Here is a 21,911-nt window from a genome sequence, read left to right on the forward strand (position 1 = left end):
TTTGCAGATATAAGTAAAATATACAGCCTCGGCAATAAATTAAATCGGAAAGCAACAATTAATTAAATACGAAGATAATTCTTCAATAAACATTATCTGAGGTACGACACTGATTATTATTAATGATTCAAGGTCACATGATGTAAAACAAAAACAAACACCTTGAAGCTTATCTTCAGCAAATAATTGCCGATTCCAATCCAAAGCACTAAAACCAAATTCATGGAAAAAATCGGCCATAACAAAACTCAGTAACATAAATAAGTGAATATGAATTAATGATCATAGCCAACAGAAAATTGGAAAAGAGCCAATGAACGCTACTAACATAAAATACTGACTTAGAAAAACTTATGAGTGGCATTTTTTTGATAAAATTAACTCTATTTGAGAACACTGGAAAAATAAGTAAAATTTTTATAATTATGCTAAGAAATCTGAAAATTAAATTCCATTTTCGAAACTAGAAGCCTATTACGTTTTTCGTGACTTCTACACTTTTTGTGTTCGATAGTGAATTTTGCCTTTCCTTCAACAAAGGAAACTAATTGAACTTAAAAAGAAATCAAAATTGAAACCGCAAAAAAGTACATTTGAACATGAACAAACTACTTTTCCTGAAAAAAAAAACTAAAAAAAATCATCACGAACTATATAAGATTCTGAACTACGTTCATCAACTCTTAATGAAATCGAAAAATATTAATCAATAAACGCCAGAATGAAGCCTTACAAATCCATATAAATTAGGCACTGTAACTGCAATATCATCTGGGTACGTATATGTGAAGTTTTTCATCTGGCTAATTTTCTGGACCTTTATTCCATCTTCATCGACAACATATTCCTTCCGACAATTTTCAGCCGCCGGGTAGAAAACTATGGTCGGAAACTTGGCGAATTTGTGCTGTTCCGGTATCCTCTCTATTCCCGAGTTGACCTTCACGAAGTCGGTCACGTTCGGGAAAGCCGACGTCATCATACTTCCGACAGTTTGAAAAACATGCATAACTGTTTTGCAAAAACCACACCAGCTGTTGTAGTGCAAAACGAGACAGTTATTCGAGTTGGCACCTGACCAAATATCGTCAGAGCGGCAATAGGATGACAGTTTGGCATACGTGACGCCTTTGTTATCCGAAGGGTTCATATCTCCATATTTTAACTTACTCGTGTAGCTCAAAGTTTTCCTCAACTCGTTCGACAATACTGCCACTCCAAGTTTCTCGTGAAGAAAATGGGAAGGTGGTTTGAGGAAATGTATCAAGTTCGATGTTATTACACTGTATGACTGTCTAACTATATCAGATAATACCTGTAGAAAATCTTCAATGGAACCAAGAGGCGATAATTTATATACTTGATTGTTTGATAACCTGTCGTAAACCATAAGGTAAGAATAATTTAAACCCAGGCAAGTTTCTATGTCAGGGTCACACTGATGGATTTGGGAACTAATTGCAAAGGTCATTGACTTGTTATGCGTACATGTCGACAAAGACAAAAAGAGCTCATCTAATAAGTTCGTTTTGCGAGTTGCAAATAAAGCTGATTTGATACCTGATAATCGATTTTGATACGCAACGTCTTCTTCAACAGTTTCTATGACAGCTTGTAATTCGTGAAAACTCGGGTAACAAAACTTTTGGAATGAATTTTGAAGACCAAGAAGAAAATAGCGATTGAAATCAGAGGATCCATTATGATGCATAAGGCTAACTGTTTTCGAAACATTCGCGTGTTTTGAACAAAATTGACAATAACTCACACTAGCACCATTTTCACTGTCGTTACGTTTGACTTCCCGGTTGTTAATTTGCGAAACGCAGTACAGCTTTTTATAATGATTTCTACACCTTTCTAATAAATTTTTAACATCAAGGAAATCTTCAATTAACTTCGGACTATTTGAGTTGAGAACAAACGTGAAATCATTGTTATTTTTCAGAACTCCGTCCAGTGAAATCGAGCTTCTAGCACTGACCGATGGAATTGAAACTATTCCAGGCATGTACATGTACAGCATAGGTGACTCACGCCACACTTTTTCGCCGATGGAGGGCGCAAGAAGAGTCCTCACTGCACTGAAGATGTTATCGAACAAAGTTTCATCGTTCGTGAGCTGAATGAACTTGATTGACTTTTGACCTCGGTACAAAACAGCTATATTTTCCGTCGTGAGACTGTTGCACTGAAAAGACAAAGTCTTACTTTATTTCGTAAATTAGGGCTTAATGTATCAAAATTCTAATTCCAGTTACTGAAATAGTCAATATAATAGGAATAAAAAATTTTGTTTCTCCAGAGCTTCCAGCTTACCCTTTGTATGCTGAATCCACAATCCAAAGCACATACGTATCTCCTGAGAGTTGGATCGTTAATCACAATCATCTGAGGAGTACTCCAAGGAGCAACCTGAACAATAGAAGACATCCTGGACCCCACCATGTGGAGTACCTTGAGAAAGTGAGTCAGATATGAATGAGTGGCGAGGGTTGTCTGGGATGGAGCGAGGACCAGAGTAGACGGATGTCTAGTCATGGCTTCTCGCAATTCTTCTATCGTCGAAACCACCGTGTATGGTTGCAAGAGGCGAGCTGAAATCAACTTTTCACTATTATCTCAATAGTTGATTAAACATCCCAGTAGCATCATTTACTAGAGGCGCATTATCCAACTTTGCTTTTCGCAAAATTGTGCCGTTATTCTGAGACGCGGAGGATCTACTACTATTGCAAGTTGCAAGACGCATATTGGATAATAAAAGTGATTGGATTTTTAAAAAACAATTTCGAGCTTCAAAGAAAAAAAACATTAACTTAGAGCTCTGACTTTCCATAATTTTTTATGATCGCAAACTTTTAAAATAAAACTAAACCAATTTGAGAAAACTGGGTCAATGGTTAAATTTTTTTTATTTAGCTGCAATAAAATTCGCTTTCAAAGTATTTTTTTGACCAGTCATTCACACGTTTCACGGCATTTGAACTGGAAAATATTTAGCTTGTATCCTTTTGATGCGTTTTCAATGCGGTCATTATAAGTGTATTTACTACGTTCATTGACATTTACTATCTCGTCAGGGCTCTCAAATGTAAACACACATACACACCTATTTCATTGCGAATTGCAGTCACGGTAACCGGTCCACTGTACCACACGTGTCTCGACAACTCTGGAATGTAGATGATGAACCTCGGAAACGGCCCAATTGCCCTGGATACTTTGCGACACTGGCTTTTTGGTAGCCAGCAGTTTATGGCCACAAAGGCCACTTTTTCTGTGGTTTCGTCGTCTGACTCCGAGAACTCTCTGGCTAGTTCCAAGAAGACGTCTCTCGAGTCTTGGCAGTTGATAGACCAATGAGTGTAACTCATAAAAACAACCACATTACTCGCTGCATAGATGTGCGATAGGCCTTCTGAAAAAAATCGATTTGCAAACAAAAGGAAACAGTGCGAAACAAATTCCGAAACTAAAGCTAGAAAACAGTTTTCTATTTTATATTTGACTTTTCTATCTATACTTAAATTAGAGCAGACGGGTTTTTTGTCTTTTACTTAAAGAATCTAGTCTATATTTTCCTCTTAAAGATCATAGAACGAGCTCTGGTATCATAATGCAACCGGGAACCATTCATGTTATGCTAGGGCAACTACTGTCAACTAACCTAGCTTTCCAGTATAGACATCGATGAAGTTAGGTGGCACTATGTTGGAGTTGTTCGGGAAGAAAGGCCCCTCTCTGTAAGCTATGTACAGTTTCTTAGTCGTCACTGGTCCTATTTCAGCAAACAGTGATATGAGTAAAGGCAATAGGATCTGAAGCAATGCAATGGCAACACTTGAACATAGCCAATCGAGGATTGAAAAGAGTTATGAACGCCAGGAAACATAAAAAAAACACTGACTTTCTTGGAAAAATCTCAACTTTCGAATTTCAAAGAAAAAAATAGATGCCCTTTAAGCTCTTCGAATTTCTAGAACAATTTATGATTGGCGCTTTTTTGATAACATTAACCCAACTTAAGAAAACTGGATCAATAGATAAAGTTTTTATTCCGCTGGGAATTCTTAAAAATAAATTCCACTTTCGAAACTAGAAATCGTTCACGTTTTTTTTTCGCCATTTCCACCTTCGTATTTGGCGACTGCTATTTACGTCACTTTCAGCAGATGAATTTCAATTGAACTTTAAAAGTGCATTATACCTAGGTGCATCAATATTTTAAAACTTTTTCCCGAACAAAAAAAAACGAAAAAAAATCAGCAAGACCTATATAAGAGTTTTCACTACGTTCATTACTCTTAAACAAAAAAAGCGTTCTTTTTTCATGTTTGCACTTATTTGATATTTTCAAAGAGGTCCTCGTCAGGTTGAATATGTGCATTCAAAAAATTGGCGCCAGAAACTTTTTGATTTCAAAAGTATTTCCAAATATTTCAAGAAAAAAAATCTGTAAACAAGCCGACAGAATTGAAGACGACACCCAATAAGCTGAAAATTAACCAAAATTTTTCGTCAAAAAACATTTCGGAAAAGATTTCATGTAATGCCCACATAGAATCTACGATAACTATATAAGTAGCGAATGCAAAACAGACTACATATATTGGAAAATAAACCGACAGAGCTTAAGTCGACAACCATGAAACCGAAAAACCATCAGAAGAAAATTAATATCAAAACTATAATTGTACATACAACGTTATGAGTTCTAGATATAATATGAATAGTAACTGGTACCCGATAGTTAAATTTAAATTTTCATGAATTTGAGCATGTCAGCAGCCATAAGTGATTCAACTGATTTTGTTAATTAGTTGTAAGCCCAAAAGAATAGTATATATTCCGGTTTGATAACGCTTGCTAATCGCAATCGTAGAAAATCAATTAAATTGAGGTTTACTCAGTATTTGAAAACTTCAATACTTACGGAGTTGACAAGCGCCACAAACTCAGGATGGTTTCGTCTGGCCATAAGCTTCAGACTAGCCAGACAACGCCTCCACTGACAAAACACAAACAACACCAGGGACCAGAATTGACTCAGAACATCAGATGCACTTTCCTCTTTTCTTCTGCCTGAATCACAATTTGATATCTTCCGTCGAGCTTTTAAAATTATTCGATTCTCTGATGGGATTTCATTGGAGGTCAAATCCAGCACAACTGATTGAAATTGTAACTCTTGGTCTTTTGCTGACAAAAAACCTTCTTGTTTTTGCCGTGTGTTAATTTCGTCCTTTTGAGTCACCGCTTTATCGATTGGCTTTAATTTTGTCGCTGTATTTAGATCGGAAACGAATTGTTCGTTAATAATTGATGACTGCTGCATGATTGTGTAGATGAAGATTGTGACACATAGACAATAGAAATAAGCGTTCCAGGACAGTCATCGGGACAAAATTCAGAGCTTAAAAACTACCAGTTGTTTTTTTTTGAAGTTGAACCACAACAAAAATAGTTCTATTTCACATTGTTATTTCTGAAAAACAAAAATTGAAAATAGAAAAACTGCATAAACTTTTTTTACGGTACTGACAAACTTTAAAACAGTCCATTTTTGACAAACACTTGGTTTCATTTTGAATCACATTTGTGTTCTCATAACGTTCTCAGTTTTTCGTTCTCAGTTTTTCATGCAGTAAAAACGAAGCGTCTCTCATCAATATTGCAGCCAATTTTTATGATTGCTTCCTGCTGAAAGGTTTTCGCAAAAAAATAATGTAGATCATAATAGTATTAATTGGAATATGGACAAAGTATATGAACAACAATAAACATGATAACTTTACATTTAACTTAAGCATCATATATCAAACAAATCAATTTTCGAACATTATATCAATTTGGTGTCATTATATATCATCACACCTTGTCGTCAATATTTCCTCAAACCAGTCACCATATTAAAGCGCTTTTTATTTGACACTAAAATCTTACAGCTCCAAAATCGAACCACAAAAAGTCCCAATCCACAAAAAACGCATTCAAAAATTTATCAAAAGAGGAACGCCAAAATATGTCAAACAATGACCCTTCAATTTTCAACTTCTTTTGTCATGAATCACTGAGCTTTGATAGGTATATCCTTTCACTTGAAGATGTTTTTTATTTATATGAACATTTATCATGTCTCAAAATGGCTTTATTTTTGTGATGTTCTGCGTCTCACTTTTCCTCTTCATAAGGCTTTATTCTTCTCTCTCTCTTTCTCTTTGTGTCCTTTCATCCAATGAAGTTCATGACTACTAGATGGAGAATGACCTGTGCAAAGATGTAGTCTGCAAATGCCCTCTCAGGGGTCACCTCGAACTGCTTCTTGTTCTCGGGGTTGATCTGGATACGGAGACTCACTAAACATACAGCAACACAATTACACTCCCCTCACAAACACACGCAGAAAATTACCGTTATAATTTTTTCTTCATTAACTTGGGTTCTTTGTTATGAATTTGTTCTCGGGCTTCTTGTTCTCGGGGTTCTTTGTTATGAATTTAACTTTGTTATGAATTGTTCACTATGTTGGGCCTATTAAAACAGGCATACTTGACTAATTAAACTATTCCCAAAGTTAAATCGCTATAATTGAACATTTAATCAATATACTTAATGCTGCAAAACTACTCGTTACACAATAAAATTGAAGCACACGGTAGGGAGGGAAGGACAAAGTAGCGTGCTGAGGCGAGGGGGGCGACCGCCCCCTCCCTCTCAATTCTGGTTGCCAAATGTCTCTAAAGGGTATAACTTTACGATATCCATTTTTGGCTGACCAGCCTCCAAAATTTTCTGAAGGCGCCTTGAGCGCAAATATAACTAATTTTGAGGAGGGAGCGCGCCATAAAAACGCAAATTTTTTGGTCAAAACTTTCCAAAAAGTGCCTAAAAAACGCCTCTTTTGCCCTGTTTTTTGAAAAATTTGCCTGCGGCGTAGAAATTTTTTTTGATAAAGTCACCCCATACCTAGAAAAATTTTCGCGCACGCCACTGGAAAGACACAAAAAAAATCAAAAAAGCACCACTCGAAAGAATAAACAATCCTAGAAAAAAACGGATATAAATTACCAATAACCGAAGACATAGCCAACAAAAAGGTTTCAGTGAGCTTGCCAAAGACCCAGAATAAGATATTGATAATTTATGACGCATTTTCAAACAAAAAATATACGGCCTTAAATTTCTTTGAATTTCAATAATGTTTCATGGTAAAGATAAAACTAAACCAATTTGAAAAAACTGAATCAATAACAGGGTTTCATTGTTAATAACACCCCGGTTATTTACACTGTTAATAACTGTTATTTAACGTTATTTAAGCAGGCGGGTTATTTACTACCCTGCTTAAACCCTAGCCGACTCATTTCAGAAGGGTTTAAGCAGGGTAAAGAGCGTTTTCTACAATGGGTTTCGCCCACTTGGGCCTGAGAAGCCCTTTACTCTGAAAATAGGGAAACTGGCTTTTCGTCTCCGTGTACTGAAATCTGATTGAATACATATCATTGTTTGGTACACTGCTTAAAGTTTTTAAAGTGTTACCGCTATTAACAGTTAGTAAAGTTTATAACATCAAAAGGTCATTTACTAGGAAGAAGTGTTATTAATGCAACCCAGATCAATGAAAGTTTTATTAATCTACTGGGAAATTTAAGAATCAACACTACAAATCAACTTAAACTGAAAGTTACTCCTATTTTTTTCCCTATCTCCATTTTTATTGAATAGAGTAATTAGTAAATGCAATTAAAGTGAACCTAAATGTTCCTCTTCAAAACGCGAATAACTAAACTTGAGCCAGAACAATTTTTCTTGAAACAATTTTTGTAAAATAACAGGAGCAGGCGGTTGCTGTACAAGCAACACAGAAAACTATCACCACACTGAAGAAAAATTATGACTTGTTTCAAATTTCGGTGGGTTTTATGGGTTAGTGTAATGTAATGAATAACAAGAGCAGGCAGTTGATGTGCAAGTAACACAGAAAATTCCGACCAAACTTAAAAAAATTATGAATTGTTTCAATCTTCTGTGATTTTTTGCCTTCCTTTAGACAAACTAAACGAGCTGAACTTAAAAAGAATTAAAGTCGAACCGCGAAAAATAAATTTGAGACTGGAGAAACTTTTCCTGAAAAAAAACGACTGAAAAAATCACCGTGACCTATAAAAGATTCTGAACTATGTTCATCGATTCTTAAAAAGCCCCGTCGTGATTTGTCCTCGGATCGAAATGAACTCTACTAGAATTTGTTCAGGTTGGCATGCAATGAGTAGAATCAAATGCAATCATCAAACTGATAATTGCAAAAAGATTCCGAACAGAAACGCGCCTTTGTATTCTAACATGAACCACAGCTAAGGAGATTTGGTTCAATAAAAGTTGGGATGAAATGCTTGGCCAAAATAAGTAATTTGGAAATCCCCACTTCTCTAAAAATACTAGATCGGCCTCTGGTTATTTGGTTTGTTTTTTAAAAAATCAACTGTCCATGCAGATACTTCATCATTTAAGTCTTCAGCAAATTGACGCATAACTTAAAGAAAATATGAGTATGATTTACAGCATATCTTTTTAAAAAAGCAGCCGAATAATTCAAAGAAAGGTACTGCTTATATATTGTCCACGATTGCTACATATATGTAGTTAATGCAAGACGCAACTCGGGAATTGAACCGACGGAGTTTAAGTCGACAACCATAAAGCAGAAAACTTGAAATACAACAAAAACATCGCACAAACAAGCAGACAGAAAAGGAGACGAAAACCGCAATAGTATAAAAAGTTTTGAAAAAAAATTGACAGTGTCGAGAAAAGCTAAATCTGACAACATTTTCATATCTTTGTATCAATTTGTCTACAAAAATAACATGCTAAAAAGACAACAGAACGTTATAAAAATTACGTAGCGGTAACAACCCAACAATGCTATATGTCAGAATTAACATCGCATGCGTCATAATTCCGAGCTCACTAATTGACAATAAAAAGCGCAGAAAATTTTATCAAAATAGATTTCTATGAGTGCTAATAGAGTTCTAAAAAAGGTCCACAAAAGATTCAATTTTTTTTGTGATCAAATCCGCCACCCCACCCTCGAGAAAATTTAAGTTTCTCCCCTGTCCTTCCGTCCTAAGGGAGAATTCGTTACTAGTTTCAAAATTAGCGTAAGCTCAACCATTGTTTTAGTTCTCTATAGGTGTGGTTATTCTTTACCATGTACCATAGGAGTGAAATATTTAAAGATATCCGGCATATGGCATGAACAGTATTCGATTGAAGGGAAATGAAAAATAGTCCATTACAAGAACATTCTAAAACTTTCGATTGAACGAATATATAGTTCCATACACTGAAAACAACAATGAAAGTAGATCTAGAACATTCCGAATTAGATTACAAAAATGGTACAACATATTGGTACAAAATATTCTCGACGCGATTGTTCCGGAACATTCGCTTCAAAGAGTATTCTAGAATTAGAATGCGTTTATCGTATAAATGCTAGACTGTAATTTCTACTACCAATCAATTAGAAATCGACAAAAAAATACATTTTCAAAGCTACGCTTCATTCCGATCCTTCCAACGCTTATATCTCAAGCATAACATTTCTGCAAAAAAGTCACAATTCGACATTCAATTCAACACTTCAAAAATCTATTCAGCGACTAATCAAAAATGGTCAAATCAGCTCCTGCAATTGGAATCGATTTGGGCACCATGGAATCGACTTGGGCACCACCTACTCTTGCGTAGGGGTTTTCCAAAATGGGAAAGTGGAAATCATCGCCAATGACATGGGTCATCGAACCACTCCTTCCTATGTCGCTTTCAACGACTCGGAACGCCTGATTGGGGATGCGGCCAAGAATCAAGCAGCTATGAACCCAAACAACACAATTTTGACGCTAAACGACTCATTGGACGAAAATTCACCGAAGAAACTGTTCAAAAAGACATTAAGCTGTGGCCATTCAAAGTGCTCAACAATAACGATAAGCCTCAAATTGAAGTCGAATACAAAGCTGAGACGAAAAAATTCCACGCCGAAGAAATCAGCTCAATGGTTCTGACCAAAATGAAAGAAACAGCGGAAGCATACCTAGGACGCTGATTTCCACTGTTATCACAGTTCCAGCTTATTTCAACGATGCTCAAAGAGCTGCCACCAAAGATGCCGGAGCAATCGCAGGACTCAACGTCTTGAGAATCATCAACGAGCCAACAGCAGCTGCACTTGCCTATGGTTTGGACAAGAAGGCAACTGGTGAAAGGAACGTGGGAGGAGGAACATTTGACGTTTCAGTTCTCACAATTGAGGATGGAATGTTTGAAGTCAAATCGACGGCAGGCGACACCCATTTGGGAGGCGAGGATTTCGACAACCGACTTGTGAAGCATCTGATTGAAGAGTTCAAGAGAAAGCACAAACAGGATCCCTCCCAGAACAAACGGTCCCTGAGAAGACTCAGAACCGCAGCTGAAAACGCTAAGAGAACTCTATCTTCAAGTGCGCAAGCGACAATTGAGATCGAATCACTCTTCCAGGGAATTGACTTCTATACCAGCATAACTCGAGCCCGCTTCGAAGACCTCTGCATTGATCTTTTCCGAAGCACCTTGGATCCAGTGACAAGAGCCCTGAAGGACGCACAAATGAGCAAGAACGACATTCACGAGGTGGTCCTGGTCGGAGGATCAACCAGGATCCCTAAGATCAGGAAACTTCTCGAAGACTTCTTCAATGGCAAGCAGCTGAACTGCTCGATCAACCCCGATGAAGCGGTCGCTTATGGCGCTGCGGTACAATCGGCTGTGTTGACCAATGTGAAAGACGAGGCAATCACCGATGTTCTTCTGGTCGATGTTGTGCCTCTGTCACTAGGAATCGAAACAGCTGGCGGAGTGACGACTAAACTAGTTGAGAGAAACACCAAGGTTCCAACTCGCGCTCAGAATACTTTCACGACATATGCCGACAATCAACCAGCTGTCACAATTCAAGTCTTCGAAGGCGAACGAGCAATGACCAAGGACAACAACCTTCTTGGATCTTTCAATTTGCAAGGAATCCCACCAGCTCCTCGAGGCGTCCCGAAGATTGAAGTGTCTTTCGACGTCGATGCCAACTGCATGTTGACAGTTACTGCCAAAGATACCAGTACCGGAAAGAACGAGTCGATCAAAATCACGAACGATCAGAACCGATTGAGTCAACAGGACATTGACCGAATGGTTGCCGATGCCGAAAAGTTTAAAGCCGAGGATGATGCTTGTCGGGCTAGAGTGTCGGCTAAAAACGCTCTTGAGAGCTACATCTTCAGCGTCAAATCATCAGTCGAAGACTCTGCCGTAGCTGACAAACTGGACCCTAAGGACAAATCGCTGGTTTGCGACATCATCAAGGAAACCGAGACTTGGCTGGAACGAAATCAGTTGGCCGAAAAAGACGAGTTTGAGTACAAGATGAAGGAAGTTCAAGACAAAGTGGCCCCAGTGATGACCAAGTTGTACAGTGGTGGACAAGGGAACAACGGGGGAGCAGGTGCTACAATGGGAGGCATGAATGGAGCTGCTCAAGGTCGAAGTGGACCTACAGTTGAGGAGGTGGACTGAACCACTGCTGATAGAGAATCTAAATTTGAATATGATTAAAAACTGCGAAACTCAAACTGAAAGTTATGATTTTTAGATAGTAATTTATTTTACTTGTTTAATTTCAGGTAGCAAATTCATTTGTTTAATTACGATTTTTTTTCTTCATAGAGTAAAACACTATATACAACATGCAATATTCGAATTAACATGTATTGCATATTGTTACCAAAAAAAAACTATCATTACGTTAGCAACCGACTTATCCGCCTTAAACCGACTTATTCGCCTTACATTTCGGAAAGAAATTACCTCCTTCGATTTAAACAAACTTCGCAACATAATCATGATCTCGAAAACACATGAACATGTCGATCAACACAACAATTTTACTGAAAACATTAACAGTTAGAGTAAAATAATAGAACTCAAACCCCTCAAATTCTACTGAAACTAGGCACCAATGAAACAGCCTGTTTTTATCAAATTGCCAATGCTAAGCAAAAAAAATTCGACCAAACAAAAACTATTTCGATAATCCGGTTTTGAAAAATTCAGCCAATCAAACTTGGACCCAAAAAATGAGCTTGTTTGGGGCCATAAGTTTTTTTTCTACCAAAATTTAGGGATCAGCCGCTTAAAGGGGAGATCCCCATGATTTGTTCTTTTGATTGAAATCTTCATCTCCGATTTGCGCATTCAATATTTGAGAAAATTGAAAAATTCAAAACAAATGTCAAAAATCACCCTACTGACACTTTCGAAGGCCGTAAAACGTGGGGTAAAATGAAAAAAGACTAGTGAAAAATGCAGGCACATATGCTATTAAATTGCCTATGCTTGAATAGGCTTAAATATGATTAAATGAAATATACCAAACGAACAATTTATTAGCGGCTTAGGTTGGAAATGTTTTTCGTAATTATACCTTACGCTTCGCTTGTGTAAACAAGGATAACTGTTACAGGGCAAGTAGAACAGAATGTTCTGACCATAGTCTTGAATAAAAACAACAAAAAAAGTTTTTCAAATTAGTGTCGTTGTTTCTGCGTGGTGTGATGAAAGGATATCAACAAAAAATGGAGTTAAGGCATACTCGACAGTCATAGTCATAGTAAAATAAGCAAATTAGAAACCAATTTTTGGTAGAAAATGACTAAGAAAACAAAATAAATCAAAATCAAATTTCTTAAAATCTTGCAATTTTTTCCAGTGTTTTTGAATTTTTGATTCCTAATAGACGCTTAAAAACTCTAACAAAATAAATTTACTTGAAAAAAACTAACTTTACCCGGCTTAAATTAAGCCACTGAAAGCTATAAAGCTATTAAAACCGCTATTGTAAGCCTGCTCGCTCGCTTTATTTGCTCGAATTAAGACAAAAAAAAGTTACATACCGGGACAACTTTTTGTAAATTTTTAATGCCGTTCAAATCACGACTAAACGGGCTTTAATATGATATTTCACTCGAACATTTCCAATAATTATTTATGGTGCCTGATTTTGCATGAAAAACAAAGAAAAAAAAACAAAAACACTCGAATACAAAGTTCCTCCGCATTTTTCAATTAGTCGGAAAAAAAACTATTCCTCAAGTTACAGAGCAGTAGGAACATTTCGGACTTCGCCTATAAAAGGAATATGAAACCAATATTTCAGTTGGTATATGAAACCACTTCGCCTAAAATGGCATATGAAACCAAGGTTTTTTCAGTTAGGCATAGTGTAGAAGGCTAATTGATCAAGTTCAGTAAAAATTCTAAATATTAAACTGAGGCAAACTTTGGCATCATCATGGCATCATCAATCCAGCCAAAACGCCACGTATTTTATTCCATTCCCACATTTTGTTTGAACTTTGCAGAGTAGTTACGATCCCAATAAACCAAATCATATTTAGCGATACTTAAGATAGTAAAATCGATTAAAACATTGGAGAATAATAAACCATTCATCGTAACTTGAATCATATACGAAATTTGAATAAGAAAAAAAACTGCCAGCTACCAAAGCTGCAAAAGGTTTGATCCAAAACCAGGCATTAAGTAAACATATGTGCCTGATTGAATGTTAAACTTTGTACTGACCTGTTAGAATGAATGTAGCCACAGTTGAAATGAATCCAGCCAAGAATGAGTTGAAGGGAAATGATCCAACTAGCAACTGGTATATGAACTGGATGATTCCAGTGGCCAAGACATATGCCAGAAAACAGTCGATTAGCTTCAGTTTCCGACTAGTGCCTCTGTCGTATTCAGTCCACATGCTAACTACTGCATCTTTCAAGGTCGAAGAAGACATGACTGTTTGCTGAAAAGATTGAATATATTGTAAGTACTGCTTGGATTACTGCTGCGTTCAATATTCTACCAAGATAATCCGGGTTGTATAGCAGTCAGCAACAGATCTGAAAAATCTGTTTGTACAAGTCATATTTCTTGTCCAAATTCATGATGGCTTTCATGCCACAAAAAGCGACTTATCGATCACACAAAAAAAATCTTTACATTCAGCTACGTTTTCCTTCGCAGAAAGGAGCCGTAAAGAAAGATGCATGCGATCGATTGAGACAAAATTAGATGAGAAATTAACAGAAATTAGGATCCATTTTCAATTTAGTTTCGGCCAATTTTGACTACCCAAAGGAAAGCTCACATGGGATCAAGTATGGTAACATATTATACCTCTTTTGGTCGTTATTTGGATTCTTAAAAAAATCAAAATTATCTCAGTATCGAGAAAAACTGGTCTGAACATTTTCGGTTTTCAGACTAATTTAGAGACAAAATTTGATAAGAGGCTGGTCTTCCAGAACAATTTGAAAAAAATTTCAATAAATTTCTGCTTACCACTTCTTCTTCTTCTTTCGTTTTATTTCAACTAATTCAGTCACCTTAATGTGAATAAAAATTAACACTAAATTTAAAAAAATGAAACATTTTTCAAAGAACATTCGATTTTTTTGTTAATATTTTTTTTCTTTGTCTTTACTTCTGAATGCTTTTTCTTGAACAATTTTGGTCGGTGAAACTTGCATATCAACTAGGGAGAAAAAAGAAGAGTACGAAAGGAAGAAATAATAAGTCGAACCAAAATTTTACTGTGGCCAACAGACGGTATTCAAGCAAAGCATATGATAGACACCATTATAATAAAAACTAACCCTGGATTGGGTAATAATTATTTTTACTTCGCCAGAAAGGGGCAGTACAACAGTGCCGAAGTACAACAGTGCCGAAAATCAAAACTTCTTTCAACAGTGCCGAAAATGAAAACTTTGTTCAACAGTGCCGAAAATTTGAACAAATTTCAACATATTAAGTGCGGCAATCAAAAGTTAAACATCGATCGTTTACAATCTTAAGTGGCATTTAAGGATTTTGGTCGAGAAAATAATTGTTTAATTTGCTGTTGCAGACATTTTGGCGCCAAAATTGAAGTGATTTTCTTTGATATTTAGCGTCAGTAATTTCCCGCTCTTTAGAAAATGCGTGTAAATGATTCTGAAATTTTCCCGCCTTTTTCGGCACTGTCACATCCCTAAATTCCATTTATGGGTGTGATTCATTATTTGACCCAACCAAATTACTTCAAGGCCCTAATTGGTATTTACGACCATGAACTGTATTTTCTGTGAGACAACAAGAAGATGTCAACGAAGGGACAAGCAAATATCATTACGAAGAAACAGCAAGTAAACATTTGAACTCAAATAATAAACTCCAAAAAAGGCTTGGCGATGAAAAACAGAGTGGCCAACCTTTGCTGAAAACTTTGTTTAATAAATTTGATGAAAGTATACAATAACATATACTCTTGGTTTATAAACTTTGTAAAATCACTCGAGAGATATCCGCGAGTGACCAGCTTGATTCGAAATTAAAGCCTCTGCCTAAAATATCTTTCTCTGTCCTTTGAGTTTTCAAGAGGAATACCGCCCTGCGAACTGAAAGACATCCGATTATCTCTCGAGCATAGAACTTTCCTCGTCATTTGGAAAGCGATTAAATAACAAACTCAGTAATACTCAGAGCAATCTTCAGAGACCTCATAGTAAAAAATACGGGATGCGACAGGCACTGTTGAACGCCCCTGCTAGAAATTCAAACTTTGACAGTTGTAATGCGCAGATATAAGCAAAAATCAATTATAAAAAACTTCAAGTAAAAAATAGATGTTTTTGATTTTATCATCTCCCAACACATCTACGTTAAGTACAAAGTGGTATGTTTCTCATCTATTACCGCACTAATAAGACCAACAAGACTGCTCGTATCAGGGCCAAGCCCTGAATGTTCAGACTGCCCTTTAAGGTTTATGGAGCAGTAATAACATTAGAAAATTCAATGAAATAAAACAAAATGAAAAAAAAAAGTTCTAAAATTTAAAATTTTTTATGAAAATCATCCCCCACACGCCATATAAAATACAAAAGAATAAATTTCGCTCCTTGTAACAAACCAATTATGGCAAACAAGCTTCTTTTAACCAATTTGGAACGATTTCTAAGACGGATTAACTCTCCGCTTACGCGTTAATAGCGCGAAATTTATCGCGCGTTAATTGTCCCAAATTGGCCAAAATGGCAATCTTTAAACCCCAGTAGCTTTACGAAAAATGATCACAGGTGAAATATCTTTTCAAATTTGAGCTCAGGGCAACAATACCTTTCAAATGATATAAAAATTCCGTCAAAAAGGCTAGTTAAAAAGTCGAAGTTTGTCTGAAGAAAAAAAACCCACCCCGAGCACACATTCCGTTACTTTCGTATCGAAAGCCGGAACAAAAAGCTTGAAACAAGCAGCTTGAAAATAAGTCAACTTGAAAAATTTCATATCCCATAATTGACCAAAAAAAGCTGAGAGATAAAAATTACTTCTGAATTTCAGCTTTAAGCATTGTTGTCCCTTTGATGGCACCAGAACTTTCTTTTGAGCTGGCTCGTTAAAAACCGAAATTAACGTCACTTTCTTATTCTGAATTAATATCCGCAGCATCGATTGCACTTGAAAACAGGTCTTTACGCATATAATGCAAAGAACTGAACGCGACAATTGCAAACAAAATACTCGACCCGAAAAAGAGTGAAATTGTTTTAACAGAAGTGTTTGCTTGTATATAAAAAAAAGAATTTGATTTTTGAATCAAAAAGTCAAACTCCATTTCTCCGTCATGTAAAAGAAAGAAACGTTAAATTTTTTGATTTCACACTAGAACTTTCACGGGAAGGTCAGATGATTCAACTACTTACAAAAAAAAGAAGTGAAAAGTTCAAAAAAGCCTAAGATATTTAGAGGTCGCCACTTTTAAGTATTTGTTTCCAGCTAACTGAACCACAGTATTAAAAAGAATGACAAAGATATCGAAAAGAAAAAAATTGCTGTTGTGCAAGTATTCCGCAAAATTCCGACCACAAATATCTTGACAAAAAAAGAAATGAATTATCTTTCCCAAAACTTTTTTCGGATCATGTGAACAAAAGAATTTTCGGAGGAAGACTTTAGAAGCGGTCACCAAAATGTTATATAGAGATGAATTGAAGCTTCGTATCATTTGTGATACAATGCAAGCGCAGTATTGCAATCTTGCCATTAGAAATTGAGAGGGAAATCACAAAATCTGAAAAACGTTTTTGCGAAATGTTATTTCAAAAAACAGTCAAAAAAGACAATAGTAACAGTAAAAAATAACAGTACTAACTAAGCTGTTAGTTTTAACCGAGCGTCCACTAAGCCAAGAGCAAGTAAGAAGACGCCCATTGAGCCGATAACAAAAAATGCCATAAAACAAATTTTCGTTATAAAAAGTGATAATTTTGAGCAATTAAGATTCAAAACTTTGAAATCTTGAAACACAAACTACCTGATTTTTCAAAAGAAAAAAGTTAATAATTTTTGCTATTGAAGCTATCTTAAATAAGGTAACTTAGCCGATAAAATAAAATCGGAACACAATTAGGTCGACTCAAGCTTTAAAGCGGAGAAAAAACGAAAGGAAAGCCAAAGAAAATATGGAACATCGGAGCTATTAACTTACCCCGACATACTTTATTACAAATTACTGAAGGAATTAAAAAACAATCGCTAAAACAAATGAAGAATCCAAAAACTCCAGTTTTCCCGCAAAAAAAATCAATTTCATACATGCTGGAAAAAATAAGGTACACCCGGGACTCGAACCCTCAACCTAAGGCTACAAAAGCAACCGCGTTCATCTAGACTAAATGGGAACAAAACTGATAGTTTACACTTGCTCTCTCAAATGTAAAGAGGATCTCACGATAGGAAAAAAAATTTAGCTTGTAAATTTTTATGCATCTCGGATTTCAACACCTGAAGACGTGAACACTTGAAGACATGAGACAAGGTTTTGGGGATTCAGACTACCTGAACAAAAACGAGGTTTAAGTATTTGTTTTGAGCAAAAACTTTCCTGCTATTAAATTATTCTTCGTTTACAGTAAACTTATTTCAAAAATTTCTATCAAAATATAACACAGAGGCGAAGCAGAGCTTCGCACCAGTTACGATACATCACAAAAAAGTAGAAATAAAAAAAATCGAAAAATTTTTAGAGATAAAAAAAACTAGATCAATCAAAATGATTAAAGCTAGTTTTCAAAAATCACGCCACGACAAAAGTATGTGAAACAAGCAAAGGAAGTAAACATAGAGTAAACGAGCATCATAGAGAATTACGTGAACCGTACAACATTTTGACTCATAACCAAAATTCATACGTCCAAAATTTGATAGCAGTTTGCATATCTTTTTACACTAGTGTTCAAATTTTTACAGAAGTATAAAAACTATTTTTCCAATTAACGCACACAAATTTGCTCTTCAATGCGCGACTTGAATTGGGAAAGAGCGATTTGACCGTTTTCCAATGCGCCTTTGTAGAAACAAAAACATGACATCGAAAATTAAACTTGTTTATCAAAACAGATTTCAACTTAAATGCAAAGTTTTTATTTGAAATAATTGATTTTTCCTCTTCAAAATTTTTGCAGGCTCGCCAAATTCTTTTAAAAAACCGGGATAAAGCATGAGTTTCCGCAGCTCTTCAGTTAAACTAACTTAACCTCGAAGGACGTCGAAAGTCGTATCATCTCAAAGAACTGCTACTCGCGAGTAAATATTAAAAACAATAACTTGCAGCTGTGATGTCGGTGTCATGAAAATTGGTCTAGTTGTTCCGACCATTGAAAACTATTCGGGTGCGTTTTAGTTTTTTTTCAACTGTTCGTTTTCCACGCAATATCAGGAACCACAAATAACTATCTGAATGTGTCGAGTGAACGACAGTAAAAACACTAACAATTTTCTCTGGTGTCGAGAAAAACCAGCTTGAAATTTTTGTCTAATTCCAGCGAGTTTGTCTAAATTTGTTCGTCTAATTTCCAGCAAAAGAGCAGGTCTACATTAGCTTATTTATGCTTAATTTAAGCCTTGAAAGTTTTGTTTTGCCAAATAGACTTGGTTTTTGGAGTTTTTAGCGCCATCTGAGGAATCAAATTTTCAAAAATTCAAACCATTTCAGAAAAAAAAACTATGGTCGGGACATTCTGTGCTTTTCGCACAGTAACCAGCTATCCTTGCTATGTTTTGTGTTCGATCGCTATGTTTTCAACCGCGTTCAGACAATTCGGCCACAGACAATTCAGCCAATTTCAAATTCAGACAATTCAGTCAAAATGAGTGAGACAATTCGGCCAAAGACTATTCAGACAGTTTTAAAGTTTTGAAACGTGCGCGCAAAAACTTTTCACATGCGGCGAACCATCAAAGCTTTCATTAGACGACTTATAAGTAATTCCTTTCAAATGCACATCATAAAACAATTAAAATAAACAGAACCAAAAATGCCTAAGCATAAATAAAACTTTATTCAACTCATTATGTTTCCAATTTTGGAATAACAGTTAAGCAAAAATCGAACTCTACAAAAAACTGCGCAATACTTAAAAGTTATTCAATTTACACGACAGCAGACCCGAAATTGGGAATTTACAGGCGGTCTAAAAGGATATCAGTTAAAGGGCTGACCACCCCTACCACGTACTGGCCACACAGTTACGCTGATATTCTTATCATGCCTTAGGCGGGGGAGGGTGCAACCGCCTATCAGGTAATTTGGGTAGTTGGTTGAAACTAATTTGATACTTAAACTTTTTTAAAAGATAAACTAATTGCGATTAAAATATTGACCAAACAGAAACCAGTACCGCGTTTAGCGCCTACTTTTTGCAGTTAAATGGTCCATTGACACAATTAACATTGATTAATTTTCATTAGTAAGTAGCTTGAACAACTGGTTGATTAGTATCCGAATTATTCTCATTCATTCACTTTTAGCAAAAGTTGACGTAAAAAGGAATTCGTAATATCTGAACGCGGAAAAAAACATCTTTGTCTCGACGGTTATAGATACCGTGAAAAAAAAAACTTAAGAACGGTCTCATTAAATGGCAATGTACATTTGGAAATTGTAGAGCAGTGGATTATTTGGACGAACAGCAAGAATTTACCTTAAAAACCGAGCACGCTCATTTACCGAGCCCCTCAAAAATTCAAGCCAAGAAATTTGCTAATGAAGTTCGAGAAAAAGCCGCAAACACCGGTAACGCTCCCGGACAGATTGTTTTCAACGCCCAAATTGACCTGCCTCTTTATGCAGCGCCCACATTACCGAGTTACTCAACATCCCTTCGAAGTATAAACCGAATCAGGCAGCAAGCTTTGGAAACAATGCCAAAACCAAAAAACCTTGAGAGCGTCGACGAAATTCCTGAACCTCTCAAACTCACACACAGCGGTGATACGTTCCTGTATTTTGATTCTGGTAAGTCGGCCAGTCGAGTTTTGGTTTTTGCAACACTACCAGCGTTTGATTTGCTTTCTCAGTCGGAAATCTGTCATTGCGATGGAACGTTTTCAGTGGCACCAGACGTCTTTTACCAAGTTTATACTATTCATGGTGTAATCGAAAAGTTGCTTGGCCCAGGTGGAAGAAACAGAATTGAATTTCTGTATCAGGCTGCATTTTTTTATGGCGTTGCGAACAGCGGCTTCAAAGTCAATGACTACTTTTTTCCAAATTGCTCTAAGCAGCCAAAAAGTTTTTCGTAAGTGTCTTGCGTCTTATTGGGCAGCAGAGCATACACCAAGGGTATAACTGCCGTTTCGATTACACCATGAATAGTATAAACTTGGTAAAAGACGTCTGGTGCCACTGAAAACGTTCCATCGCAATGACAGATTTCCGACTGAGAAAGCAAATCAAACGCTGGTAGTGTTGCAAAAACTAAAACTCGACTGGCCGACTTACCAGAATCAAAATACAGGAACGTATCACCGCTGTGTGTGAGTTTGAGAGGTTCAGGAATTTCGTCGACGCTCTCAAGGTTTTTTGGTTTTGGCATTGTTTCCAAAGCTTGCTGCCTGATTCGGTTTATACTTCGAAGGGATGTTGAGTAACTCGGTATTGTGGGCGCTGCAAAAAGAGGCAGGTCAATTTGGGCGTTGAAAACAATCTGTCCGGGAGCGTTACCGGTGTTTGCGGCTTTTTCTCGAACTTCATTAGCAAATTTCTTGGCTTGAATTTTTGAGGGGCTCGGTAAATGAGCGTGCTCAGTTTTTAAGGTAAATTCTTGCTGTTCGTCCAAATAATCCACTGCTCTACAATTTCCAAATGTACATTGCCATTTAATGAGACCGTTCTTAAGTTTTTTTTTTCACGGTATCTATAACCGTCGAGACAAAGATGTTTTTTTCCGCGTTCAGATATTACGAATTCCTTTTTACGTCAACTTTTGCTAAAAGTGAATGAATGAGAATGATTCGGATACTAATCAACCAGTTGTTCAAGCTACTTACTAATGAAACTTGGTTTTTCGCGCAAGTACATGGACGATGATGAGTTTCGACTGAATGTCAAAAAATGTTTTGCTTGGCATTCGTTCTCATTGACGACGTTATTTTCGCTTTTGAGGCGCTCCGAAAAGAGGATCCCTCAGAGGAATTCCAGAGTCTGTCAGACTACTTCGAAGACACCTATATTGGTGCTTGTCGAGGAAATAGACGCGTCAAACCAAAGTTTGACATTGCCGATTGGAACGTTTTCAATCTGGTGCTCAGCGGAGAACCTCGTACGAGCAATACGTTGGAGGCATGGAATGGCAGCTTCAATAAGTTCGTATCGACAAAGCATCCAGCCCTCCCCAAGTTGATCACACTATTCAAAGATGAGCAAAAAAACGCCGAAATTAATGTAGAGACTGATGTCCGGTGATATTATCAGAAAACAGAAG

General features: G+C 36.5%; 2 protein-coding genes and 1 pseudogene across 2 annotated transcripts; 1 reads left to right on the forward strand and 2 right to left on the reverse strand.

The window, feature by feature from the left end:
• Positions 1–627: 627 nt before the first annotated feature.
• Positions 628–5,484, reverse strand: LOC134845304 (uncharacterized). The gene is made up of 5 exons (XM_063862271.1): positions 4,937–5,484; positions 3,671–3,821; positions 3,113–3,421; positions 2,320–2,597; positions 628–2,191 (listed from the first exon to the last, which is right to left on the reverse strand). The coding sequence occupies exons 1-5, from the start codon at positions 5,336–5,338 to the stop codon at positions 707–709; spliced, it is 2,625 nt and encodes an 874-aa protein (XP_063718341.1). The 5' UTR covers positions 5,339–5,484; the 3' UTR covers positions 628–706.
• Positions 5,485–6,133: 649 nt separating this feature from the next.
• LOC134844206 (dolichyl-diphosphooligosaccharide--protein glycosyltransferase subunit DAD1-like) lies at positions 6,134–14,015 on the reverse strand. Its single transcript, XM_063860786.1, has 2 exons — positions 13,687–14,015; positions 6,134–6,359 (listed from the first exon to the last, which is right to left on the reverse strand). Exons 1-2 carry the CDS (start codon positions 13,898–13,900, stop codon positions 6,232–6,234), a joined length of 342 nt encoding a protein of 113 aa, XP_063716856.1. The 5' UTR covers positions 13,901–14,015; the 3' UTR covers positions 6,134–6,231.
• Positions 9,313–11,649, forward strand: LOC134844201 (heat shock 70 kDa protein 1B-like; annotated as a pseudogene).
• Positions 14,016–21,911: the final 7,896 nt, after the last annotated feature.

This window comes from Symsagittifera roscoffensis, chromosome 4 (genome assembly GCF_963678635.1).
Source record: "Symsagittifera roscoffensis chromosome 4, txSymRosc1.1, whole genome shotgun sequence".
Lineage (NCBI taxonomy): Eukaryota > Metazoa > Xenacoelomorpha > Acoela > Convolutidae > Symsagittifera > Symsagittifera roscoffensis.

Coding starts and splice junctions, on each gene's coding strand:
- LOC134844206 (XM_063860786.1), bottom strand. CDS start 13,900: ATGTCTTCTTCGACCTTGAAAGATGCAGTAGTTAGCATGTGGACTGAA. Junction 6,360..13,686: donor GGCTACATTCATTCTAACAG/GTCAGTACAAAG, acceptor CTGTATGTTTAG/TGAGTCTCCGTATCCAGATC.
- LOC134845304 (XM_063862271.1), bottom strand. CDS start 5,338: ATGCAGCAGTCATCAATTATTAACGAACAATTCGTTTCCGATCTAAAT. Junction 3,422..3,670: donor TGTCTATACTGGAAAGCTAG/GTTAGTTGACAG, acceptor GATTTTTTTCAG/AAGGCCTATCGCACATCTAT. Junction 2,192..2,319: donor GTGGATTCAGCATACAAAGG/GTAAGCTGGAAG, acceptor TTGTCTTTTCAG/TGCAACAGTCTCACGACGGA.